The sequence below is a fragment of the Eumetopias jubatus genome, unplaced genomic scaffold (genome assembly GCF_037043125.1).
Source record: "Eumetopias jubatus isolate StellerSeaLion01/CBP00866 unplaced genomic scaffold, mEumJub1_p1.0 scaffold_13, whole genome shotgun sequence".
Lineage (NCBI taxonomy): Eukaryota > Metazoa > Chordata > Mammalia > Carnivora > Otariidae > Eumetopias > Eumetopias jubatus.
The window spans coordinates 706,111-731,938 of NW_028274819.1; the positions used below are offsets into that span (position 1 = coordinate 706,111).

General features: G+C 63.5%; 1 protein-coding gene across 1 annotated transcript in view; it reads left to right on the forward strand.

Annotated features, from left to right (window-relative positions):
• Positions 1–807: 807 nt before the first annotated feature.
• Positions 808–25,828, forward strand: part of MUC5AC (mucin 5AC, oligomeric mucus/gel-forming) — a 28,190-nt gene continuing 3,169 nt past the window's right edge. The window contains exons 1-48 of the mRNA XM_088017974.1: positions 808–880; positions 2,163–2,234; positions 2,885–2,944; positions 3,124–3,385; positions 3,713–3,827; positions 4,140–4,230; positions 4,899–5,008; positions 5,138–5,351; positions 5,433–5,558; positions 5,720–5,837; positions 6,099–6,237; positions 6,426–6,536; positions 7,089–7,158; positions 7,232–7,369; positions 7,456–7,620; positions 7,971–8,065; positions 8,497–8,623; positions 8,802–9,057; positions 9,135–9,187; positions 9,958–10,058; positions 10,235–10,386; positions 10,527–10,665; positions 10,767–10,880; positions 10,974–11,153; positions 11,854–12,093; positions 12,320–12,476; positions 13,007–13,135; positions 13,358–13,520; positions 13,957–14,000; positions 14,088–14,276; positions 14,923–15,395; positions 16,179–16,568; positions 16,748–17,080; positions 17,177–17,428; positions 17,609–17,872; positions 17,969–18,160; positions 18,257–18,434; positions 18,490–21,039; positions 21,335–21,543; positions 21,954–22,128; positions 22,460–22,710; positions 22,795–22,978; positions 23,388–23,595; positions 23,942–24,120; positions 24,469–24,556; positions 24,662–24,765; positions 24,959–24,990; positions 25,350–25,521. Of these exons, the coding sequence (XP_087874100.1) occupies positions 808–880; positions 2,163–2,234; positions 2,885–2,944; positions 3,124–3,385; positions 3,713–3,827; positions 4,140–4,230; positions 4,899–5,008; positions 5,138–5,351; positions 5,433–5,558; positions 5,720–5,837; positions 6,099–6,237; positions 6,426–6,536; positions 7,089–7,158; positions 7,232–7,369; positions 7,456–7,620; positions 7,971–8,065; positions 8,497–8,623; positions 8,802–9,057; positions 9,135–9,187; positions 9,958–10,058; positions 10,235–10,386; positions 10,527–10,665; positions 10,767–10,880; positions 10,974–11,153; positions 11,854–12,093; positions 12,320–12,476; positions 13,007–13,135; positions 13,358–13,520; positions 13,957–14,000; positions 14,088–14,276; positions 14,923–15,395; positions 16,179–16,568; positions 16,748–17,080; positions 17,177–17,428; positions 17,609–17,872; positions 17,969–18,160; positions 18,257–18,434; positions 18,490–21,039; positions 21,335–21,543; positions 21,954–22,128; positions 22,460–22,710; positions 22,795–22,978; positions 23,388–23,595; positions 23,942–24,120; positions 24,469–24,556; positions 24,662–24,765; positions 24,959–24,990; positions 25,350–25,521 (10,237 nt within the window). The remainder of the gene's footprint in view (positions 881–2,162; positions 2,235–2,884; positions 2,945–3,123; positions 3,386–3,712; positions 3,828–4,139; positions 4,231–4,898; positions 5,009–5,137; positions 5,352–5,432; positions 5,559–5,719; positions 5,838–6,098; positions 6,238–6,425; positions 6,537–7,088; positions 7,159–7,231; positions 7,370–7,455; positions 7,621–7,970; positions 8,066–8,496; positions 8,624–8,801; positions 9,058–9,134; positions 9,188–9,957; positions 10,059–10,234; positions 10,387–10,526; positions 10,666–10,766; positions 10,881–10,973; positions 11,154–11,853; positions 12,094–12,319; positions 12,477–13,006; positions 13,136–13,357; positions 13,521–13,956; positions 14,001–14,087; positions 14,277–14,922; positions 15,396–16,178; positions 16,569–16,747; positions 17,081–17,176; positions 17,429–17,608; positions 17,873–17,968; positions 18,161–18,256; positions 18,435–18,489; positions 21,040–21,334; positions 21,544–21,953; positions 22,129–22,459; positions 22,711–22,794; positions 22,979–23,387; positions 23,596–23,941; positions 24,121–24,468; positions 24,557–24,661; positions 24,766–24,958; positions 24,991–25,349; positions 25,522–25,828) is intronic.

Consider the following 25,828-nt stretch of genomic DNA (forward strand, 5'->3'; position numbering starts at 1 on the left):
CTCTCCCACTGCCGTTGCCACCACCTTCCCCAGTGGGGACCTCTCATCATCAGTGGACCTGCTGGTCTGTGGGGCGTGTGGCTGCCTTGTGGGGGAGAGCTCAGCCCTGGTACGCAGCACACCAAAAGGACCCGACGCCCATACACCCACGGTCTGGGGCTGGGTGTCGGCTGTACTATAGGGCCGTCTCAGTCCACCTGCTGGGATGATTTCTGGGGTAAGCCCGTCAGCAGCTCCCCGGCCCAGTGGGTTCAGCCACTTCCACCCCTCGTGGCCACGAGGCCACGTGTGACTCAAGCTGGCCCGGGGCTGCTCACTGCATGCCTGGAGCCAGGAACCGGAAGCCCAGCCAGGGTCTGAGGCGGTGCCAAGCCGGGCGCTGCACTGTGGGGCAGGGTCCTGTCGCTGGGGGTGCTGCCCCCTGAGCCCCTCTCCAGAGAGGGTGAGGCCCTGGCAGCCCCATCAGCCCCAGGAAGTCTGTGGGGTCTGGCTTCACAGAAGCATGCCTAGGGAAGCTGCAGGGGTGAGGGGCACAGCGGGAGGATCCCTGCAGGCCAGGGTTGGGGCGCCCTCAGGAAACCAGGCCCCACCTGGCAGCTACGCCCATCTCTGCCTGGCTCCGGCTGCTGTGGCCAGCCGAGAGTGAGTGCCCACTGTTTGCCTGGGTGAGGGGAACGGCAGGCCCTGTCCCGCCCACCCACGTGAAGCTACTGGGCTGGAGCCAGCTCTGGGGCTACAAAAGGCTCCTGCCCATTCAGGTCCTTCCTCAGACGCTGCCCCTGGGGACTTCTCCCCTCCCTCCGTAGAATGGGTGTCCGCGGGAGGAAGCTGGCCCCACTCTGGGCCCTGGCCCTCACCCTGGCCTGTGCCCAGCACACAGGTAAGGCTCCCCCCCGAGCCGCTTTCCCAGGGTGGCCCTGACATCCCCGTGGTTCCCCTACCTCTGGGGGCAGCTCTGGGCCCGGGAGGGCGGCAGGCAGCTCCGAGGCCTTACCCTGGGCCCCGGGGAAGCTGAGCATGTCTGAGAGTGGCTCCCGGCCCCTTGGCCCCGGGCTCTGGCCCTTGTTATCTTGCAGTTGCCAGCTTGTGGGGTTGGGGGGCTCTCGGGGGCCACGGGGGTCCACGTGGGGGCAGGGGCCCCTGAGGTGGGGAAGCGGGAATCCAGCGTCTCCAAGCCCCCTGTCTGTCTTCCTATCCATCCATGTGTGATTTCCTGCTGCTCGCTGCCTCTACCCCCTGCTCTGAGCAGGTCCTCGGGGCCCTGCAGCCTGGCAGAGCAGCCCGCTTGTCCCTGGGACCCCCTCACCACACGGCCCCAGGCCACCAGCTTGTTTTCCACATCTGGGCGTTGAGAGGGGTGTCCAGGGGGCCTCAGCCTTGGAGGGTGGGTGTGATCGTGAGGTCCATGCCGTGAGGATGCTGGGAAGGGGCTCTCAGACCCTCTGAGGCCCCCTCCCACCCAGGTCTGCACCCTGTGGCTTCTGTATCCCAGGGGACGGCTGGGTCCCGGACAGGGGCTGGCTGACAGGTTGCTCCCAGAGGAGCTGCCCGGGGCAAGGGGGCAACGTTCCCGAGGCCCTCAGCACTGTGGCCACCACAACATGGCACCCTGCGCGCCCACACCCTGCAGTCCCTGGCCTCCTGCTGCCGCGCGCAGGGCCAGCCCTTGCTGGACACTCCCGGGGCACCTGCGTCAGGGATGAGCACAGACTGTCCCTGCAGGGTCAGGGCCTGGGCCGGGCAGCCTCACCCCGCTCGGCTCCGCATCCCCCAGTCCGTCCCAAATCCTCCCCCAGGGCCCTGGTTGTCTCCTGACACACTCAGCCGACCTGTAGTTTTGCTGTCTGAACCCTCCACAGGCTGCCGTGCAGTGTGCTCTTTATGTCCCAAGCAGGGAGATACTCAGTGTGAATGAAGGAATAGTGAATGAATGAATGCCACATCGGGGCCAGGGGACCCCCAAGTGCTCGTGGGGCCAAGCTGAAAGAATGCTCATAGAGGCTCATGGGCCTGACGTGGGCAGCATGGGCGGAGACCCTCCCCACAACCCCAGCCCTGAGCAGAGAGAACCCCCACCGCTTCTGGGCCCTCGCGTCTGCCCATCCCTCCCTCTGTGCCCTGCCGGCCTGGCTCAGGCCCAGCGTCCTCTCTTCTTCCCGTAGGCCAGGCCCAGGATGGCTCTGTGGAACATGGCCACAGGTCCCCAGACCTTCCCGTCCCCCAGGAGCTTGGTGGTGAGTCGACCCCTACCTGTCAGGGCTGCCCTGCCCCACTCCCTTGGGGCCAGAACTTGGGGGGCTGGAGGACACCCCCCCACAGCCCCGGTCCGTCACCTGGGGGCCCCCTGAAGGCTGCTTGTCTCCCCGTGGCGGCTTCAGACAGGAGGACAGCCTAGAGGCCTGAGCTTATAGCAACATCCTCCTGTCTCCGCCAATGTCCTGATCCCTTAGCCACATATGCGTCCCCTTGGCCTGGGGCGGGGGCTGGCGGGTGGCCTCTCTGGGGATTCCTGTGCCTCCATGCTGGGCATGCTGCCCTGGGAAAGGGTCATTCCCCCAAACTGGGCTCAGAGGGAGGCTCGTCCGTGACTGGCCTCAGCGCCCAAGGGGTCGTCCTCGGCTCCTGGTGCTACCTTGGGCATTTCTGAGACTCTGGGCACCAGGGACGAGTTCCGGGCCAAATTCTGGGCTGGAGAGCTCACAGCCCCTTGGGGCAGCCCAGAGGGAAGGCCACTGGCCTGCAGGAGCCTCGGCTGACCCCATGGACCTGACGTCCAGCTCCAAGCTGGGCGTGGTGCCAGCGGGCTTGGCAAGGGCGGCAGACGCCCGACTCCAGCCACAGCCGTGTGTGCAGGCGGCCTGACACGGTGCCCGCATTCCTGCAGGCCACCCGCTCCGTGGGATGACCTTCCTGCCCCCTCTGAGGACAGCTCCAGTGGTGCGAGGTGAGAGAGGGTCTGTGAGGCTGGGCGGGGGGCCGCTGGGAGGGGTCCCGCTGCCCAGGTGGATGCATTCCCAGGACGGCCTGGGCCCAGGCAGCTCCTCCCCAGCCGGCCGGCCCCCGGGGAGCCGCGTCCCTGCTTGGGGCGCAGGACGGCACCCTCAGGCCCGCCTTGGTCCACAGCCCGGAACCCCGCGCACAACGGGCGCGTGTGTAGCGCCTGGGGCGACTTCCACTACAAGACCTTCGACGGCGATGTCTTCCGCTTCCCGGGCCTGTGCAACTACGTCTTCTCGGCGCACTGCAGCGCCGCCTATGAGGACTTCAACATCCAGCTGCGCCGCGGCCGGGCGTCCAACGCCACCACGGTCATCGGCGTCACCATGAAGCTTGATGGCATGGTCGTCCAGCTGACCAAGAGCTCCATCCTGGTCAACGGCCGCCCGTGAGTCTGGGTGGTAGTGGGGGGGACGTGGGGTCGTTCCCGAGTGCGGGCCCAACCGGGCACTCCCCAGGCCTCTGTGCTGGGCCCCCTGCGCGTGCCCCCAGAGGCCCAGGGCTCTTTTCCTGCCTGCGGAAGTGGCCCCCTTCCAAAGCTCCTCTGTGACAACAGAGCTCCGGGGTCCCCCATCCTCGCGCCTGTGGCACTGTCCGTGGGCACAGGGCTCTGGTCACAAACGTGCCCGTAGGGGCCCTCCCTGGCCAAGGGCCAGACCTCCATTGCCCCGTCCCTGAGTGCCCTCGGGGCCTCAGCCTGGCCCTCTCTCCACAGAACTCAGCTGCCCTTTAGCCAATCCGGGGTCCTCATTGAGTTCAGCAGCAGCTACTTGAAGGTGGTGGCCAGGCTGGGCCTGGTCTTCATGTGGAGCCAAGATGACAGCCTCCTGGTGAGGCCGGGGCCCGGGGCCAGGGAGGGGGGCACCGCCAGCCCAACAGCCTCCCCAGAGAAGGATGAAAGTGCTCTGGGCATGGGTGGGGGGGATGGCCAGACCCCACTGCACAGGGCCGGTGAGGGGGGCGCCCAGGGGGACCTAGTCCCCCCCAAGTGGAGACCCTGCTGGCGTGGGGGGCAGGCATCCACAGCCCACGACACCTCTGTGAGGAGCCCCTAGCCCCTCCTTGGGAATGTCCCACACGTCCTCTGTCCTCCCTGAGATGTGCCTGTGGGTCCAGGCGTCTGATGTGTGTTCTCATTCCAGCTGGAGCTGGACCCCAAGTACGCCAACCAGACCTGTGGGCTCTGCGGAGACTTCAGTGGCCAGCCTGTGTTCAATGAGTTCTTCTCCCACGGTCAGCCCCCTCCCCGCGGCTGCCCCACGGTAGCCGGGCTCCTTCCTCAGTGCGCTCCCTGGAAGGCTGTCTTCCAGAATGTCCTCAGCTTGTGTGCCTGGGCGCACCCACACTCAGAGCCTCACGCACGCACCCACACGTGCACAGATGAACCAGCACACATGCACACGTACCTCCCCGCGCCCTCGGCACTGTCTCCGAGCAGACCCTCTCACAGTTTCTTGGGCCTCCTGCTGCCGGGAAGTGGTATTTCATGTGACCCACACCAGTCGGAGTCCCCCACCCCCAGGTCCCCCTCGCCAGGCCTGTGAAGCCTACAGGAAGCTCACCCATAAGGGGCTTGCCGCCCAGTGGAACGCACCTGCTCAAGCATCTGGGGGCCCCGTACAGGCTTGGCTGGGCTCCGAGGGCCGGGGGAGGTCAGGGTCACTCTCCAGCCCTCTGGGCTGCGTGCCGACCTGGACTTGGAGAGCTTACCAGGCCTAAACCCTCTGCCTGTAACCCCAAATGACTTGGGTGGTTCCCCACTTAATCTTCAGACTCCCTGAACATCCTTTAACCCAGCAGTGTGTCTGGGGGAGGCGGTGCAGCGGGGACGCCTGGGGCACCTTGGGGGCAGGTGCAGGGGCGCCGGAAACCTAAAGAGCCTGGCGTTGCGCTTCCTGCAGGTGTCAAGCTGACCCCCATCGAGTTTGGGAACCTGCAGAAGATGGATGGTCCCACGGAGCAGTGTCAGGACCCTGTCCTTGGACCCCTGAGGGACTGCTCCCCTGGCACTGTAAGCCCTGACGTGAACGGGAGCCGGGGGTGGGTCTTGCTCCTGTGGGGCCGAGGCGGGGTGGGGGCCAGGAGTCCAGGGGAGGGTCCGGGGCCTGCACTCAGCCTGGCCTCCCTGCTCCGCACCCAGGGCATCTGCGAGGAGATCCTGAGCAGCTGGATGTTCTCGGGCTGCCGCGCTCTGGTGGACGCCCGCAGCTACGTGCAGGCCTGCCGGCAGGACCTCTGCCTCTGTGAGCACGCTACCCACAGCAGCTGCATCTGCCACACGCTCGCCGAGTACTCCCGCCAGTGCGCCCACGCTGGGGGGCAGCCCCTGGACTGGAGGGGCCCCCACCTCTGCCGTGAGTGCCCCCATCATGTTGCCCTGCTCTGGCCCGGAGGTGGGTGTGGGATGTGACTTGGCTCCGTCCTCCCCGCTGCAGCCCAGACCTGCCCCCTCAACATGGAGTATCACGAGTGCGGCTCGCCCTGTGCGGACACCTGCTCCAACCTGGAGCACTCCCAGCTCTGCGAGGACCACTGCATGGCTGGCTGCTTCTGCCCCGAGGGTGAGAGGAGCCCCCTGAGAATCACACAGACGCCTTCAGGGCCCCTGGGTCTGAGGAGCCCCTGAAGGGCAGAGCGACCTTGGGCAGAGGGCGGGTCCCTCCACCTGCTCAGGGGGTGGACTCAGCCTGGCACTTGCCGTATGGCCTGCCTGCTCCTGCAGGGATGGTGTGGGATGACCTTGGCCAGGCCGGCTGCATCCCTGCAACCCAGTGCTCCTGTGTGTACAACGGGGCCGTCTACGCTCCAGGAGCCAGCTATGCCACAGACTGCACCAACTGGTAGGACCCCAGGCCCCCACCCTCCTGTACCCCCGGACGTGTCCTGGGATGGCCCCTGGGAGGCCATGGCCCAAGTGCCGGCTGCCATCTCTCACCTGGGGTCCCGGGCAAGGGCCAGGGGCTCATCATGTAGACACCAGTGGGCCCGGTCTGTGCAGTGATGCAGGCAGGCCTGGGCAAGACCCGTGTCCACCTGCCAGTGTGGAGGCTGGGCTGCATGCTCCCAGGGGCTGCACACGCTTGGTCTCTGCCCGTACTCAGCACCTGCTCTGGGGGCCAGTGGAGCTGCCGGGAGCTGCCGTGCCCGGGCACCTGCTCAGTGCTGGGGGGCCCCCACTTCTCCACCTTTGACGAGAGGCAGTACACAGTGCACGGGGACTGCAGCTACGTGCTGGCCAAGGTACGGGCCCCGGGGTCCTCGCTTCAGCACAGGGCTTTCAGCTGCGGCCGCCCTGCCCGGGCTGCAGACAGCTGCGGCATCTGTGGCCCCCAGCTCCTGGCGCCACCCCGCAGGATTTCCAGGGTGGGTGGGGAGGCAGGGAGGGGGCCTGGAGCCTCTGGGTTGAGCGTGAGGACCCGTGTCTGCAGCCCTGTAAGAGCAGTGCCTTCACTGTGCTGGCCGAGGTGCGCAGGTGCGGCCGGACGGACACTGAGACCTGCCTGAGGAGCCTGACGCTGAGCCTGGGCGGGGGGCACACGGTGAGAGCAGACCCGGGGCCGGGGGGGTGCATGGTGAGAGTAGATGTGGGTTGGGGGAGTCTGTGTCCCTCATGCAAGTGACCTCTGCCCAAGCCCTTGACCTGGCGTGGGGGCGAGGGGCTGGGGCTCAGCCTGAGGACCCTCCCACCCCACGGGTCTCTGAGTGATGGTCCCCAGATGGAAGCACTTGGGGGAGGGGCACCATGGCCTCCACGCCTGCCCCCAGCAGCCCTGAAAGGAGGGACCAGGGCACCCCCAGTAGCTCGGCTTCATTGAAGACACCTTGTCTCTATTTTATTTTATTTTTAATTTATTTTTGTTTTTTATTTTTATTATTTCATAAAATCACTTGGGTTTTTACCTGAGAGAATGCTCGGTCCTTGAGGGAAACGTAGACAAACAAGCTGAGCCCAGGGCAGAACTTGGCTCATCAGCCCCTCCTCGAGGGAGCCTGTGGCCCCCAGGGGCAGGGGTCCTGCCGGCACATGTCACAGCCTCTGGGGCCACCGGGGCCACTGGCTGAGCCCTGACCCTGCTCCCTGCTGCTCCCAGGTCATCACGGTCAAGGCCGGCGGGGAGGTGTTTGTGAACCAGATCTACACCCAGATGCCCATCTCAGCAGGTGAGGGTGTCGGGCCTGCCCCCTGAGGGTCCTGCCCCTCACAGCCCACTGAGGCCTTGTCCCGTGTCCACAGCCAACGTCACGCTCTTCAGACCCTCAACCTTCTTCATCGTCGCCCAGACCAACCTGGGCCTGCAGTTGAGTATCCAGCTGGTGCCTATGATGCAGGTGTTCGTGAGGCTGGGACCCGAGCTCCGCGGGCTGACCTGTGGTAAGAGGCGCCGCCTGCCCTGGGAGCCCGGGCCCACCCTCGGCGGCCAGGGCTCACAGGGCCTCATGCTTTGCCCTCCCACCCAGGCCTGTGCGGGAACTTCAACCAGAACCAGGCCGATGACTTCCGGACCCTCAGCGGCGTGGTGGAGGGCACGGCCGCCGCCTTCGCCAACACCTGGAAGACCCAGGCCGCCTGCCCCAACGTCAAGAACAGCTTCGAGGACCCCTGCTCCCTCAGCGTGGAGAACGGTACGTGGATCCCCACAGTCCCAAGCCCCACCTGGGTGCCGGTGACCCCGGGCCGCAGAATCCAGTCTGGCCCCGGAGGAGGGATTCAGGAGGTAAACAGGCAAGCTCGCCAACTAATTTCCCATTACTTCTGGTAAAGCTGTGGTAACTTCTGGAAGAAGAGGAGCAGGGTGTTGCGGGGGTGGTGGAGGCGTGCCCTCGGCGTGCCTGCCCACCGACCGTAGCAGGGGCACCCGGGAGGGAGCCTGGGACCCTGTGCACTCCTGGCGCCGCTCCCTACGGGAGGTTGTACACGTCTGTGTGGCTTCCGTTGGACGCCAACTGTCCAGCCTGCTGACCTCTGTCCACAGAGAAGTACGCTCAGCACTGGTGCTCCCGGCTGACGGATGCCCACGGCCCCTTCGCCCGGTGCCATGCTGCCGTGAACCCTGGCATCTACTACTCGGTAACGCCCACCCACCCACCTCTCCCCTCCAGCCACACGGCTGCCCTCGGTGCGGGGAGACGGGTTCCGCAAGGGTCCGACATGGTCCAAGGTCTGGAGTTCATCTGTGCCTCTAGCCCTGTAACCAGGCATGGGGGCCGACAGCCCCTGAGGGCTTGTGTCCGGCCGGGCCCTGGAGTCCAAATGACAGATCAGTGGTGGCTGAGATGCTCTGGGGTCTGAGCCTGACCACACGGGCTGGCACCTGTTGGGTCCAGAGAGGAGGGGCTGTGGTCCTTCTAGCACCCACCTGGAGGGGAGCTTGGTGCCAAGATGGTCTGCAGAGGGCAGGGAGGCCCCTGGTGCGGGCTCGAGGAGGGGTCCTAGAGGAGGCAGGGGCGGCAGCGTGGGGGATGCTCATGGCATGTGGGTGACAATGGCCCCGTCCCCAGAACTGCATGTTCGACACGTGTAACTGTGAGAAGAGCGAGGACTGCCTGTGTGCGGCCCTGTCCTCTTACGTGCACGCCTGCACCGCCAAGGGGGTGCTGCTCAGCGGCTGGAGGGACGGCGTGTGCAGTGAGTGTCCCCCCCCCCCAAACACGTGCTCTGGGGCCTCTGTCCCGTGCGGGGCTTGGAGCCCTGGAGCACCCTGGCCAGCCGGGCCTGGGACCCTGCAGCTGGGGCAGGGGAGGTGGGTGTGGGTGTGGGTGACAGCTGCCGTCCTGACTGCCTCCCCCCACCTGGCATCCCGCAGTGAAGCCCACGACCACCTGCCCAAAGTCGCTGACCTACCACTACCACATCAGCACCTGCCAGCGCACCTGCCGGGCCCGGAGTCACGAGGACGTCACCTGCGGCATCAGCTTTGTCCCCGTGGACGGCTGCACCTGTCCCCATGGCACCTTCATGGATGATGCGGGCAAGTGTGTGCCGGCCACCAGCTGTCCTTGCTACCACGGGGGCTCTGTGGTCCCCAACGGGGAGTCGCTGCATGAGCGTGGGGTCATCTGGTAAGAGCCCCTGCCAGATGGGCTTGGTGGGCAGGGTGGCTGGGACGGGGGACCCTCTGACCACCCTCTTGTCCCAGCACCTGCACACAAGGCACGATGACCTGCATCGGAGGCCAGGTTCCCACCCCAGGTGAGTCCACAGAGAGGGAGGGGCTTTCATTATCTCCAAGCTTCTGGGTGGCCCACCCCCCAAGTCAGTGTGGCTGGTGGGTGTGGAGGGGTTTTTCTGTCAGGCCAGCTCAGTGAGGGGGTGGTGGCATGTGTGAGCATGGCGCGCACACGCACACCGTGGACACACACACGCTCACTCACACACACGCATGTGCCACGTGCACACACACACCATGGACACATATACACTCACTTACATGCACATGCCACGTACACACACACACCGTGGACACATATACACTCACACACACGCACGTGCCACACGCACAAGGTGGACACATATACACTCATGCACGTGCCACACGCACACGCACACCGTGGACACATATACACTCACATGCACGTGCCACATGCACACGCACACCGTGGACACACACACGCTCACTCACGCACACACACGTGCCACGTGCACACGCACACCGTGGACACATACACACTCACTCACACGCACGTGCCACACGCGCATGCACACCATGGACACGTATACACTCACACACAAGCAGTGCCACGTGCACACCGTGGACACATACACTCATGCACATGCATGTGCCACGCACACACGCACACCGTGGACACACATCGTGCACACGTGCACACGCACCCCGCTGGCTGAGCCTCAGGGCGGGCAGCACAGACTCGGCTGCTGGGACACACTGTGTGCAGCCGTGTCTCTCAGAGCCAGCTTGGTGGGTGGTGGTTGGGGACCCTGAATGGCCCCTACCTCCCCAGTCTGCACCCCACCCATGGTCTACTTCGACTGTCGCAACGCCACACCGGGGGCCGCCGGGGCCAGCTGTCAGAAGAGCTGCTTCACCCTGGACATGGACTGTGTGAGAGCCCCCACACCCCCAGTGACCCCCCGTGGGCTTCTGCTGAGGGGCCCTCTAGGGCTGCTCCTGGGAAGACCGCTGCCTGAGGGCTCCATGGGCTCACTGCAGGCCGTGGGGGGGGGGTGCCCTCGGCTGTTGACCCCGGCCAACTGAGCCGTGTCTCCTGTGCCCCACAGTACAGCTCCCAGTGCGAGCCTGGCTGCGTGTGTCCTGACGGGCTGGTGGCTGATGGTGAGGGCCACTGCCTCACTGCAGCCGATTGCCCCTGTGTGCACAACGAGGCCAGCTACCCGCCCGGCCAGACCATCCGGGTGGGCTGCAATACCTGGTACGTGGCAGGGAGGGGGCTCCCTGCAGTGGGGGGTGCGGCCCAGCCCTCAGGGTCTGCCCATGGCCCCCGCAGGGGCCCGTCCCTACCCCCCACTCCCCATGGCCAGCTTGGGCCTGACCGGTGCCCCCTGCCCCCAGCACCTGTAAGAACAGAATGTGGCAGTGCACAGAGGACACCTGCCTGGCCACCTGCGCAGTGTACGGGGACGGTCACTACCTCACCTTTGACGGGAGGCGCTACAGCTCCAGTGGGGACTGTGGGTACACGCTGGTTCAGGTACGCAGTCCTGGGGGCTCCCCGGCTGTCCCGCGGTCCTACAGTGCAGCTCTGGGCACCCCAGCCTCCGAGCCGCAGGAACAGCCTCTGCCTGGCTGCAGGACCACTGTGGGGGCAACGGCACCGCCAACGGAACCTTCCGCGTGGTCACCGAGAACGTCCCCTGCGGGACCACGGGCGTCACCTGCTCCAAGGCCATCAAGCTGTTCCTGGGGGTGAGTGGGGGGGGTGGGGAGGGACAGGGACCACCTTGGAGGGATGCCTGGGAAGGCGAGTGGGGACAGGCCTGAGTGACCCCTTCTGCGCAGAGCTACGAGCTGAGGCTGAGTGATGGCGGTGTGGAGGTGATAGAGAAGGGTGTGGGGCAGGAGGTCCCCTACTCCATCCGCCAGATGGGCATCTACTTGGTGGTGGACACTGAGGCCGGCCTGGTGCTTCTGTGGGACAGGAAGACCAGCATCTTCCTCAAACTCAGCCCTGAGTTCAAGGTGGGCCCCCAACCCCCGGGATGGCCCGCCCTCACCCTGAACCAGATGGTGTGCCTCCAGGGAGGCGGTAGGAGGGAGGCCCTTCGCTGTGCGTGCTGTGTCTTGTAGCTGCCAGGACGCTGTCACAAACTCGTGGCTCCTCGTGGTTCTGGACACTCGAAGTCCCGTGCAACTGTCCCCGGGCCCGTTCCCTCTGGGGGCTCTGGGGGAGGATCCCTCCTGCCTCCTCCAGCGTCTGGGGCCCCAGGCGACCCTCCTGCCTCTGCCTGCATCCTCACGTTACTGTCTTCACTGGTGTCTGTGCCCACACGTCCCCGTAGCCACAGCCCACGCCCACCGAGGGCGTCCTCATCTCAGCCGGATCGCCGTCTGCAGTGGCCCTATTTCCACATGAGGCCACACTCACGGGTCCCGGGTCGGGACCTGAGCTGGTCTGTAGGGGACACCACAAAGCCCCCAGTGCTCCTCTCCTGCACCCCCTTTCCTCCGGGAGGGACGCCACCGTGATCCTGTGTGCTGAGTGGGGCCCCACACACGGTGAAGGTGGAGAGCCACCCTGCACACTCGGGGCCCCCTCCCCTGGGGGGCTGTGGGGATGTGGGGCCCCAGGGGAGCGTGTGGGGTCACAGGAGGCTGGGCTGGGCTCTGGCCACTCCTGCACACACCCTGAGCCCCCCGTGCCGCCGTCCCTGGACTGCAGGGCCGGGTCTGCGGGCTGTGTGGGAACTTTGACGACAACGCCGTCAATGACTTCACCACGCGGAGCCAGTCCGTGGTGAGCAGCGCCCTGGAGTTCGGCAACAGCTGGAAGTTCTCCCCATCCTGCCCTGACGCCCCGGCCCCCAGGGACCCCTGCACCGCCAACCCGTACCGCAAGTCCTGGGCCCAGAAGCAGTGCAGTATCATCAACAGCGCCACCTTCGCCACCTGCCACGCCCACGTATGCGGCCGTTCCCCCGGGGCGCCCGGGAAGGAAGGGGCGGGCAGAAGTCGGGGGGCCCGCGTCACTGTCCACCCTTTAGACCAGCCTGTGGTCAGCCCCGGGGGCCCACGCGTCTGCTTTCCCCGGCTCTGAGGGGGAACCGGCCCAGGTTGGGCCATACTGCAGGCCTGACCCCCAGGAGCCCCAGACCCCGAATCCGAAGGCTCTTCCCCCTCCCCCCAAGGTCGACCCCGCCAAGTACTACGAGGCCTGTGTGAGTGACGCGTGCGCCTGTGACTCGGGGGGTGATTGTGAGTGTTTCTGCACGGCGGTGGCCGCCTACGCCCAGGCCTGCCATGACATGGGCGTGTGCGTGTCCTGGCGGACCCCGGACATCTGCCGTGAGTGCACACAATGCATCGTCAGGGTGGAGGGACTGACAGAGTAGTGTGTGATTAAGACCGGTCAGCCGCGGGTTGGGCAGGAGGCGTTGGAAAGGAAAGTGAAACGTGGGAATGGGGGATGGGTGTCGTCGGTGGAGAGATGGCAGAATGTTCTGGAACCGAGAGGGGTTAGCAGAGCTCCCACCTCCCACCCAGTTGGAACCTGGCCAGTGGGGAGCGTTGCTGGGGAGCCACTCCGGCCCGAGTCCCCCACCCCAATGGGTGGCACCCCCAAGAAGCCAGGGGACCCACGGCTGCATCTGACCACGGGCATTCGAGGCCCATATGCTCTGAGGCCCCATCCAGAAGGCACAGGGGAGGGCATGGCTTGAGAACAGCCCACGAGACTTGTGGAAGGTTGGGGGCAGGGGAGCTTGCCCCGTGTGGGCCCCCGAGGCTGACCTTCCAAGGGCACCACCCCGCTGGGGCCGCTGGGTGGCTCACTCCAGGCTGGAACTGGCCCACTGAGCCTGCCCGCTTGCCCACAGCCCTGTTCTGCGACTATTACAACCCTGAGGGCCAGTGCGAGTGGCACTACCAGCCGTGCGGGGCACCCTGCATGAGGACCTGCCGGAACCCGAGCGGCCGCTGTCTGCACGACCTGCATGGCTTGGAAGGTAGGCTGCCACCACGCTGGCCAGAGGGGGCTGCCCTGGGGATCCTGGCACCCTCGGCTGGGGTGCTCTTCCCAACCCCTTGAGGTACCTTCATGGGTGCAACCCCACGTGCCCACCGTGCTGTGGGTGAGAACTAGGGCCAGGGGCTGAGCCAAGGCCACGGGCGGTGGGAGGTGGACAGGCAGGTGGTCTGGCTGGGACTCAGGCCTCTCTGGACCACAGGCTGCTACCCCAAGTGCCCGCCCGAGGCCCCCATCTTCGATGAGGACCAGATGCAGTGTGTGGCCATGTGCCCGACCCCACCCCCACCGCTACCCTGCCGCGTCCAGGGCAAGTCATACCGGCCAGGCATGGCAGTGCCCTCCAGCAAGAACTGCCACTCCTGGTGAGTCGCGTGGCCAGAGCGGCGAGCAGCCTGCATTGTGTGCGGGATTCGACCGGCCACCTTCCCTCAGGGCCTCCTCCTTCAGATTGGTGGGGGGCTGCCACAGCCTGGGGGTCCTAGGGTCCAGCTGGGAGCCTCCCTGTTGCAGAATGGAGGTGGGCAGCCTGAGGGATGGCAGGGAATGGGGTTAAGGGGGAACCGAGTCATGATGCCACCCTGAGGACCCCCTGGAAGTATTGCCCTGGAGAGGAAATATCCATCAGACTGTCACCAGGGTGCGTGGCCAGGTAGACACCTGCCTCCATTGCTCAGCGATTGGAAGGGGCTCCCCAAGAGGGTGTGACCTTGGGCTTCATGTCCATGGAGGGATGAGGGGTGGCTCTGGCACGGTGGGGTGCCCTACACCCCAGACTCACTTCCTCCTTCCTGCCACCAGCGTTTGCACTGAGAGCGGCGTGCAGTGTGCCTATGACTCAGAGGGTGAGCAGCAGGGGGCCTTCCTGGGGTCTGGGGTCTCGGGGTCCCTGCCTGCCCACAGCCCTAACGTGCCCGACTGTCTCCTCACAGCCTGTGTCTGCATCTACGATGGACGGCGCTTCCGCCCAGGGGATGTCATCTACCACACGACTGACGGCACAGGCGGGTGCATCTCTGCCCACTGCTCCGCAAGCGGCACCATTGAGAGGCGTGTCTACGCCTGCAGCTCCACTACCCCCACACCGCCAACCACCTTCTCCTTCTCCATGTCTCCGCTCGGTAAGGCAGACGCGCTGGGCGCCGTGTAGGGCTGTCCGTCTCCCTGAGAGTCCAGGAGGGGCCCGGAGCTGGGCAGCCTGCCCTCCCTGCGGCTGGGAAGGCCCAGCTCAGCCTGTCTCCCTGGCAGAGACTGGTGTCCTCAGTGGCACCATCAGGGCTGGGGCCCCCAGCATAGGGCAGAGGCCATGGGCAAAGGTACCCGAGGCCCGCCTCTGGGACGAGGGCCACCGGGAGCGCCCTGGGAAGTTCTTGCCCGGCCACGGCTACCTGCTCACCTTACACTGCACTGAGGAGCAGGCAGCCCGACTCCTCTCCCTCCCCTGGGGGCATCTTAGAGCCTATCAGAGCTTCCCCCGAGAGTGCAAGTTCCGCTCAGGGTGTGCCTGGGGAGCAGGATTCCCCCTAAATGAGATCAGTTCACCTGTTTATTCAATTGCTGTGGGCTCCACACCTGCCTGAGCCAGGTGTGTCCGGGGACTTGGTGCTTGCTCTCCCAAGTGCCCCTTGTAGGTGGAGACAGTCACACCAGCTTGACATGGTGAAACCCACAAAGCTGCTGACGGACAGGGGGGCAGGGACAGGGGATGAAGGGATGCCTCAAGGACCCCAAGAGACTCAGCCCTTCCGCCTTCTCTTCTGTCCTCAGTCGTGAGCTCAACACCTCCGTCCCGCATGTATCACACCTGTCCCAAGAGCAGGGTGCACACAGGAACAACCTCCGGTCCAACTGTCCAGACCCTCCAGGCCTGTGGGGAGCAGTGCTGGTGGTCGCCATGGCTGGATGTCAGCCACCCTGGGCGGGGCATCGACAGCGGTGACTTCGAAACACTGGAGAACCTCCGTGCCCACGGGTACCAGGTTTGCACAGTACCGAAGAGCGTGGAGTGCCAAGCTGAGGGGGCCCCTGGGGTGCAGCTCCAAGTCCTGGGGCAGCACGTGGAGTGCAGCCCGACGGTGGGCCTGACTTGTTACAACCGCAACCAGACGTCAGGGCTCTGCCATAACTACCAGATCAGGATTCTGTGCTGCTTCCCCAGGACCTGTCCCATCTCCACCAGTCCAGCTCAGACCACCACTCCTACAGCTTCCAGGAATACAGAAATTGGGCCCACCCAAGGGGTTAGCAGGATCCCATCTGTGCCAACAGAGAGCAAAACTTCCCCAGCCACTGTCATTGCAACTGGCTCAAGCACTCTCTCTACAACTAGTGAAACACCTGCTCCAGGTACCCCTACACCTGCCCTGGGTAACACCACCCCAGTTACTACCACGAACACCCCAGGTACTACACCTGCCCCAGGTACCACCATGATTACTCCGGGGACTACACCTGCCCCGGTGAAAACTACTCTCTTAACTCCAAGCCCAATGCCAGTTTCAACAACACGTGAGCCTTGTTTACAAAAGTTGTGTAGATGGACCCAGTGGTTCGACAGCAGCTACCCTGGGCCTGGTATAAACAGTGGAGATTTTGACACTTTTCCTAATTTGAGATCCAAAGGACATAAATTCTGTGAAAAACCCAGTAATGTGGAGTGCAGGGCAAAGTTCTTCCCAAACATCCCACTGGAAGAGTTGGGGCAGGATGTGATCTGTGACAAGAGTGTGGGGCTAATATGCCTGAATAAGAACCAGTTACCCCCAATCTGCTATAACTATGAAATCCGGATTGAGTGCTGTGAGCTGGTGGATGTGTGCAGACGCATCAAACACCCTGTGACTTCTGAGACCACACACTCAACTCCAAGGGAAACTGAGACCAAAACACAGCTTACTTGGACCACTGGAATTCCCTTGTCCCCCACACGACATGGAAGTGCCATCTCAACACCGGTGCACCCCACAACCAGCACCATACCTGAGACACACTTGGTCTCCTCAACTATGACTGTCACCTGCCAGCCACAGTGCACATGGACCAAGTGGTTTGACGTGGACTTCCCGTCCCCGGGACCCCACGGAGGAGATGTGGAAAGCTTCAGCAACATCATGAGAAGGGGAGAGAAAATCTGCCGCCGGCCTGAATACATCTCGCAGCTGGAGTGCCGGGCCGAGAGCCACCCCGAGGTCAGCATCGAGAATCTGGGCCAGGTGGTGCAGTGCAACCTCAGCAAGGGCCTGGTGTGCCGGAACCGGGACCAGGAGGGCAATGTCGGGATGTGCCTCAACTACGAGATCCGGGTTTTGTGCTGTGAGCCCCCAGAGACCTGCTCTACCCACAAAACTGTCACAGTCCCTCACACCCCAAGTGTGAGCCCCAACAGCTTAACCGAGACCACCACCACCTACCTGGTGACATCCCGCTCAACATCTGTCCCATCAACCAGTCCAAACTCTGTCACAACAACCAGGTCAACCTATGTGTCACCAAGAAGCCCCATCTCTGTGCCAGAAACCAGCTCAACTTCTGTGCCAACAACCAGCCTGACATCTGTGCCTGAAACTGGCAAAACCACCGTGCCAACCACCAGCCCATCTGTGCCAGAAACCAGCAAAACCACTGTGCCACCAACCAGCCCAACCTCTGTCCCAACAACCAGCTCAACCTCTGTGCCAGAAACCAGCTCAACCTTTGTCCCAACAACCAGCCCAACCTCTGTCCCAACAACCAGGTCAACCTATGTGTCACCAAGAAGCCCCATCTCTGTGCCAGAAACCAGCTCAACTTCTGTGCCAACAACCAGCACAACCTCTGTCTCAACAACCAGGTCAACCTATGTGTCACCAAGCAGCCCAACCTCTGTGCCAGAAACCAGCTCAACCTCTGTGCCACCAACCAGCACAACCTCTGTCTCAACAACCAGGTCAACCTATGTGTCACCAAGAAGCCCCATCTCTGTGCCAGAAACCAGCTCAACTTCTGTGCCAACAACCAGCCCAAACTATGTGCCTGAAACCAGCAAAACCACTGTGCCAACCACCAGCCCGACATCTGTGCCAGAAACCAGCAAAACCACTGTGCCACCAACCAGCCCAACCTCTGTGCCAGAAACCAGCTCGACCTCTGTGCCAGAATCCAGCTCAACCTCTGTACCAACAACCAGCCCAACCTCTGTGCCACCAAGAAGCCCCATCTCTGTGCCAGAAACCAGCTCAACCTCTGTACCAACAACCAGCCCAACCTCTGTCCCAACAACCAGCTCAACCCCTGTGCCTGAAACCAGCTCAACCTCTTTGCCACCAAGCAGCCCAACTTCTGTCCCAACAACCAGCTCAACCTCTGTGCCACCAAGAAGCCCCATCTCTGTGCCAGAAACCAGCTCAACCTCTGTACCAACAACCAGCCCAACCTCTGTCCCAACAATCAGCTCAACCCCTGTGCCTGAAACCAGCTCAACCTCTGTGCCACCAAGCAGCCCAACCTCTGTCCCAACAACCAGCTCAACCTCTGTGCCAGAAACCAGCTCAACCACTGTGCCACCAACCAGCACAAACTCTGTCCCAACAACAAGCTCAATCTCTGTCCCAACAACCAGCCCAACCTCCGCGTCAGAAACCAGCTCAACCTCTGTGCCACCAAGCAGCACAACCTCTGTCCCAACAACCAGCTCAATCTCTGTCCCAACAGCCAGCTCAACCTCTGTTGCAACAACCAGGTCAACCTATGTGTCACCAAGAAGCCCCATCTCTGTGCCAGAAACCAGCTCAACTTCTGTGCCAACAACCAGCCCAAACTATGTGCCTGAAACCAGCAAAACCACTGTGCCAACCACCAGCCCGACATCTGTGCCAGAAACCAGCAAATCCACTGGGCCACCAAGCAGCCCAACCTCTGTGCCAGAAACCAGCTCAACCTCTGTGCCACCAACCAGCACAACCTCTGTCCCAACAACCAGCTCAATCTCTGTCCCAACAGCCAGCTCAACCTCTGTCACAACAACCAGGTCAACCTATGTGTCACCAAGAAGCCCCATCTCTGTGCCAGAAACCAGCTCAACTTCTGTGTCAACAACCAGCCTAAACTATGTGCCTGAAACCAGCAAAACCACTGTGCCAACCACCAGCCCGACATCTGTGCCAGAAACCAGCAAAACCACTGTGCCACCAACCAGCACAACCTCTGTGCCAGAAACCAGCTCGACTTCTGTGCCAGAAACCAGCTCAACCTCTGTACCAACAACCGGCCCAACCTCTGTCCCAACAACCAGCTCAACCCCTGTGCTTGAAACCAGCTCAACCTCTTTGCCACCAAGCAGCCCAACCTCTGTCCCAGCAACCAGCTCAACCTCTGTGCCACCAAGAAGCCCCATCTCTGTGCCAGAAACCAGCTCAACCTCTGTACCAACAACCAGCCCAACCCCTGTCCCAACAATCAGCTCAACCCCTGTGCCTGAAACCAGCTCAACCTCTGTGCCACCAAGCAGCCCAACCTCTGTCCCAACAACCAGCTCAACCTCTGTGCCAGAAACCAGCTCAACCACTGTGCCACCAACCAGCACAAACTCTGTCCCAACAACAAGCTCAATCTCTGTCCCAACAACCAGCCCAACCTCCGTGTCAGAAACCAGCTCAACCTCTGTGCCACCAACCAGCACAACCTCTGTCCCAACAACCAGCTCAATCTCTGTCCCAACAGCCAGCTCAACCTCTGTCGCAACAACCAGGTCAACCTATGTGTCACCAAGAAGCCCCATCTCTGTGCCAGAAACCAGCTCAACTTCTGTGCCAACAACCAGCCCAAACTATGTGCCTGAAACCAGCAAAACCACTGTTTCAACCACCAGCCTGACATCTGTGCCAGAAACCAGCAAATCCACTGAGCGACCAAGCAGCCCAACCTCTGTGCCAGAAACCAGCTCAACCTCTGTGCCACCAACCAGCACAACCTCTGTCTCAACAACCAGGTCAACCTATGTGTCACCAAGAAGCCCCATCTCTGTGCCAGAAACCAGCTCAACTTCTGTGCCAACAACCAGCCCAAACTATGTGCCTGAAACCAGCAAAACCACTGTGCCAACCACCAGCCCGACATCTGTGCCAGAAACCAGCAAAACCACTGTGCCACCAACCAGCCCAACCTCTGTGCCAGAAACCAGCTCGACCTCTGTGCCAGAATCCAGCTCAACCTTTGTCCCAACAACCAGCCCAACCTCTGTCCCAACAAACAGCTTAACCCCTGTGCCTGAAACCAGCTCAACCTCTGTGCCACCAAGCAGCCCAACCTCTGTCCCAACAACCAGCTCAACCTCTGTGCCACCAAGAAGCCCCATCTCTGTGCCAGAAACCAGCTCAACCTCTGTGCCAACAACCAGCCCGACATCTGTGCCTGAAACTAGCAAACCCACTGTGCCAACCACCAGCCCGACATCTGTGCCAGAAACCAGCAAAACCACTGTGCCACCAACCAGCCCAACCTCTGTGTCAGAAACCAGCTCGACCTCTGTGCCAGAATCCAGCTCGACCTCTGTACCAACAACCAGCCCAACCTCTGTCCCAACAACCAGCTCAACCTCTGTGCCACCAAGAAGCCCCATCTCTGTGCCAGAAACCAGCTCAACTTCTGTGCCAACAACCAGCCCAAACTATGTGCCTGAAAACAGCAAAACCACTGTGCCAACCACCAGCCCGACATCTGTGCCAGAAACCACCAAAACCACTGTGCCAACCACCAGCCCGACATCTGTGCCAGAAACCAGCAAAACCACTGTGCCACCAAGCAGCCCAACCTCTGTGCCAGAAACCAGCTCGACCTCTGTGCCAGAATCCAGCTCGACCTCTGTACCAACAACCAGCCCAACCTCTGTCCCAACAACCAGCTCAACCTCTGTGCCACCAAGAAGCCCCATCTCTGTGCCAGAAACCAGCTCAACCTCTGTGCCAACAACCAGCCCGACATCTGTGCCTGAAACTAGCAAAACCACTGTGCCAACCACCAGCGCGACATCTGTGCCAGAAACCAGCAAAACCACTGTGCCACCAACCAGCCCAACCTCTGTGCCAGAAACCAGCTCGACCTCTCTGCCAGAATCCAGCTCGACCTCTGTACCAACAACCAGCCCAACCTCTGTCCCAACAACCAGCTCAACCCCTGTGCCTGAAACCAGCTCAACCTCTGTGCCACCAAGCAGCCCAACCTCTGTCCCAACAACCAGGTCAACCTTTGTCCCAACAACCAGCTCAACCTCTGTGCCAGGAACCAGCTCATCCTCTGTGCCAACAACCAGCCCATCCCCTGTGCCAGAAACCAGCTCAACCTCTGTGCCCAAATCCGGCACATCGTCTGCTCCTACAACCAGCACAACCCCTGTTCTCACACCTGAAACAACCCACTCCTCTCATGTGACTGTCACTTGCCAGCCACAGTGCGCGTGGACCAAGTGGTTTGACGTGGACTTCCCGTCCCCGGGGCCACATGGGGGAGACACGGAAACCTACTGCAACATCAAGAAAAAGGGAGAGAAAATCTGCCGGAGACCTGAATACATCTCGCAGCTGGAGTGCCGGGCCGAGAGCCACCCTGAGGTCAGCATCGAGAATCTGGGCCAGGTGGTGCAGTGCAACGTCAGCAAGGGCCTGGTGTGCCGGAACCGGGACCAGGAGGGCAATGTCGGGATGTGCCTCAACTATGAGGTCCGGGTTTTGTGCTGTGAGCGCCCAGAGCAGTGCGGTCACACTTCTGTGAAACCCCACATGACTTCACCTACCAAGCACTCCCCCGCTCCTGAATCTACCTCCATAGTGTCCACTGTGCCGTTGCCCAGCTCCGTGGCGCCATCTACCACGACATGCTACTGCAGCGTGTCTGGCAAGCTGTACCCCGCAGGTATGTGAATCGTGCCTGTGTGTGTGGTGTGTGCTGCCCCCGGCCACTGCTGTCTTGTCCACAGGAAGCCGTGGTGTATGGGAGAGGGGAGGGTCCCTTGTATGAATGGGCTACAGGGTGTCTCTGAGCGCGGCACTGAGCCATCTTTGAGGATTTCTTCCTTTTATTTCTGGGCAGGAAGGCCTTCTACCAGGTCCGCCCCTGGCGTGGACATCGAGCCTAGAAGAGCCGGTCTGGGCTGTGGCTCTCCCCCAGCACGGCTCCGCTCACCCCTGCCTGATATTTTCTCTCACAGGATCCATCATTTACCAACAGACTGACCTTGCCGGCCACTGCTATTTTGCCATGTGCAGTCTGGATTGCCACGTGGTCAGGCAGATGAACCAGTCCTGCCCCAGCAGCGTGTCACCTCCTGCGCCGACCACCTCCCCCCACGGCTCCTCCCTGTCGGCCCCCGTGCCCGTCACTAAGCAGGGATGCCCGAACGCAGTCCCCCCAAGGATGGTAACTCCCCCTCTCTGCCCTTCTCAGAGGCTGGTGCAGGGACCCTCAGCATCTTTCCAATTCAGCTGTGGGCAGGAAAAAGAGTCACCTGCCGGCTGAAGCAGGCTGACTGTTGGGGAGTGGCCGGTTCTGGTCCTGCAGGGCTGCCGAGAGGGGGTGCCAAGCGGGGAGCCGGGAGTGTGTGCAACCAGCAGATGACGGGGTGCCCAAGTGGGTGGGCGGGGCTCTGGGTGGGGCCGGGCAGCTGGGGAGGGTGTGTGGGGTCAGAGCAGAGCTCCGGGGGGGAAGGCCCTGTGTGTGGAACAGGGTGGCAGGGGCTGGACAGGGCAGGTCCCGTCCCCTGCTGGCTTCCCACGGCTCCCCTCTTGGAGGACTGCAGCCTTCCCATGCTGAGAGCTGTCCTTCCACAGAAAGGCGAGACCTGGCCCATGCCCAACTGCTCTCAGGCCACCTGTGAGGGCAACGGCGTCATCAGTGTGCACCGGCGCCACTGCCCCCACGCTCAGCCGCCGACCTGTGCCAACGGCTTCCCCCCAGCTAAGGTGGCTGACCTCGACGGCTGTTGTCCAGGCTACCAGTGCCAGTGTGAGCCGGGAGCCAGGAGGGGCAGCGGGGCCGGGGGGCTCCTGCCAAGGGGGCGGGATGCACTTGGGTGAGCTAGCAGGGAGGACTGCCCGACACTGAGGCGGGGCAGGGATGGCGCCAGGCCTCCACCGGGGCACCGAGTAGAATCCCGCCCGAGTCCCAGGGCCCCCAGGGCCGTGTCAGGCCAGGAGGAGGCCGAGAGGGCCTTGCCCCACCGCTCAGGCCTCATCAGCTCCCTCTGGACAGAGTCCTGTGCTGGTGCTGGGCAAGTGCGTCCCAGGGCAGACATGCCGATCAGGAGGCCCCGGGTAAGGCTGTTCTGCGCCCGCAGGTGTGTGCAGCGGCTGGGGCGACCCCCACTACATCACCTTTGATGGCACGTACTACACGTTCCTGGGCAACTGTACGTACGTGCTGCTGCAGCAGATCATTCCCGTGTATGGCCACTTCCGCGTGCTCATTGACAACTACTTCTGTGGGCCCGAGAACGGGCTCTCCTGCCCGCAGGCCATCATCGTCGAGTACCGGCAGGACCGTGTTGTGCTGACCCGCAAGCCCGTCCTCGGTGTGATGACCAACGAGGTGGGGAGTCCCCCAGGCAGCTCCCCGTGGACCGGGGCGGCTGGGGGCGCCGCCTCATTCTGTCTCGTCCTCGGCCGTGTCTAGATCATCTTCAATGAGAAAGTGGTCAGGCCTGGCTTCCAGAAAGACGGTGTGAGCGTGTCCCAAATCGGCATCAAGATGTATGTGACCATCCCCGAGCTCGGCGTCCAGGTCATGTTCTCTGGCCTCATCTTCTCGGTGGAGGTGCCTTTCAGCAAGTTTGCTAACAACACAGAGGGCCAGTGCGGTGAGTCCCATCCCCACCGGGCCCCGCGGACGCTGGGCCCTTTCTCTGCTGGTGGCACGTAGCCGAGATTGTCTGCGGTGGGAGACCCCCGGGGACCGCATTGTCGGCCAGGGCGGAGGCTACTCGCATGGCCCCGAGCCTGCAGGTGTTTCTGCTTTCCGGCCGCACGGAGAATGTGCAGGACGCGCACCGGAGGGGCCGGGGCCTGTACCCCACGCCTGAGGCTCACACCTGTCCACCCTCCACGGGGGGTAGGGAAGCTCCTGGGGTCAGGTCCCTCAGCCAACCCATCAGGGGCTGCCCCGATCATCAGGGCCCCATCCCCAGCTCGGGGGCCCCGCCGCCCACGGGTCGGGGGGGCGCTCGGCTGTCCCCTGCCGGCCTGACGCCCACCCCGCCCCGACCCCAGGCACCTGCACCAATGACAAGAAGGATGAGTGTCGCCTGCCTGGGGGGGCGGTGGCGGCCTTCTGCTCCGATATGTCCGGCCACTGGAAGGTGACAACACCCCACCAGCCACTCTGCCACGAACATTCCCTGACGCCCCCTGCAGCCAGGCCCACGCCCTCGCCCACTGCGTGCTCATCATCCTCAATCTGCCAGCTGATTCTGAGCAAGTGAGATTTGGGGAGGGGCCGGGCAGGCAGCCCCCGTGACCTCACCCTTTACCGCCTCCGGCGGCTCCCAAGGGAGCAGGGGGTCAGGGTGGATGGAGCAGAGCCGCGGGTCGCTGCTGGGACACCAGGCGCCGGGCCGGCCGGGTGGGTCGGCTTCCACTAGCTTGCTGTGGGTCTGGGCCTGCGTCACCACCGCAGGGCAGCACCTGGGTTTCTGGGCCAACGGGGAGGCCCAGGGGAGAATCTGAGAAAGAAACAGCTCTGCTGCGGCGGGCCATCCTCCTTGGGGCACGCAGACCTAGGGGAAAGCCCGGGCTGCCCCCCGACCTGGCCTCGCTGGCTGCAGGGTCTTCGAGCGGTGCCATGCTGTGATCCCCCCGCTGACCTTCTACCAAGGCTGCGTCTTCGACTGGTGCCATAAGACCAACTTGAGCATGGTGTGCTCCGGCCTGGAGCTGTACGCGTCCCTCTGCGCCTCCCGCGGTGTGTGCATCGACTGGAGGAGCCACACCAACCATGCGTGCCGTGAGTTCCTGCCCTGTCCTGGCGAGCCACGGCGGCCGGCCGGTGGCCGGGGGACAGACACACCAGGCTGGCAGTCAGCAGCTGGGCTTCCTGGAGGAGGAGGCTTGACTCCAGGGCAGAGTGTACTCAGGTCCTGGCGAGTCGGGGTGCCCCCAGGTCGGCGTGTCTGGGGCCTGGAGTGCAGCTGTGGGCACGCAGGGGCGGGGCCTGAGGGGCCCGGCTTCCGGGCTGCAGAGACTCCGGCAGGTGTCAGGAACTCAGCAGGTGCCTAGGGATGAGGCTCAGGGCAAGGCCTGGAGTTTGCTCGGGCTGGTGCCCGGGGCCTCATCTGTGCCCCCCACCCCACAGCGTTCACCTGCCCTGCTGACAAGGTGTACCAGCCCTGTGGCCCATCCAAGCTCTCCTACTGCTACGGGAGAGACAACACCAGCCTCATGTACGTACCTGCCTCTCCCTCCTAGACCTTCCCCAGAGCCCCCAGGTGGCCTTCTCCTACCCTGGAGGGCACAGGGACCAGGCCAGCCCTCTGCTGTCCCCACAGGGCTCTGCAGGACGCTGGCCCCATCACAGAAGGCTGCTTCTGTCCAGAGGACATGATGCCTTTCAGCACGAGCTCTGACGTCTGTGTGCCCATAGACTGCCACAGTATGTGCCCATGGGTGGGGCTGGGGGCTGGCAGGTGCACAGGACCAGCTCCCCCGTGGATCTCCGCTTCCCAGCCAGATCCTGGGGCTTTCTGCCGTGGCCTGGGACCACCTGGGCCCCCAACATGGGTCCTGCCCCTGAAAGGTGGGGGGCTGCAGCTGCCCACCTGTGACCTCAATCTCTCTCCCTCCAGAGTGCCTGGGGCCCCACGGGGAGCCTGTGGAGGTGAGTGTGGCCAGCTGGGGTGGGGGGCAGGGCGTCCTCTCAGGGCCAGAGCCTCAGAGGAGGGGCAGGGAGGGTCAAGGCTTCCATACGGGGGTGCCAGCCCCTGGGGTGGCCCTGTCCCATCGTCCAGCGGGGCCCCCTCCTGCTCCGCTGGTTCACAGTGAGAATGGAGGTGGTCACCCACCTGGAGCCTCCTACCCATCTCCCGTCCCTGAAGCTCCTTCCCCACCGGCTCCCCCTGGTTCCCCTGCCGGCCCTCAGCTGTGGGCTCCTGGCACCCCTTTGTGTGGCTGCAGCCATGCTTGGACCGGCGGGGGCCAGGCCCACTGTCCTGGGCTCACACGTGCCTCGTCCTGCAGCCTGGCCACACCGTCCACGTGGACTGTCAGGAATGCACCTGTGGAAACAGCACGCTGACCTTGAGCTGTCAGAGGCAGCCCTGCCCCCTGCCCCCAGCCTGCCCCATGCCCGGCTTTGTGCCTGTGCCTGCAGCCCCCCAGGCCGACCAGTGCTGTCCCCAGTACAACTGCGGTGAGCACGGAGTTGCTGCCCCCATGCCTTCACCTGAGCGCACGGGGCCCCTTCCCACCAGGTGCTGCCGTGCGGGCACCGGACACGGGGTGGGGGGCACAACCAAGGGGACAGCACCCTCCCGCCCCCCACTAAGGCCTCAGCCGGTGACCCCCCCCCCCAAGAGACATGCTCTGGGACGGGTGGGTATGCCAGGAGGGCAGGGGGCTAGCTGGCCCGCTGGGTGGTCGGCACTGCTGAGGACCCCTGGGGACAGCTCTGGGCTGGGGGTGGGAGCGTGCAGAGCCAGACGCAGGCCCCTGAGTAC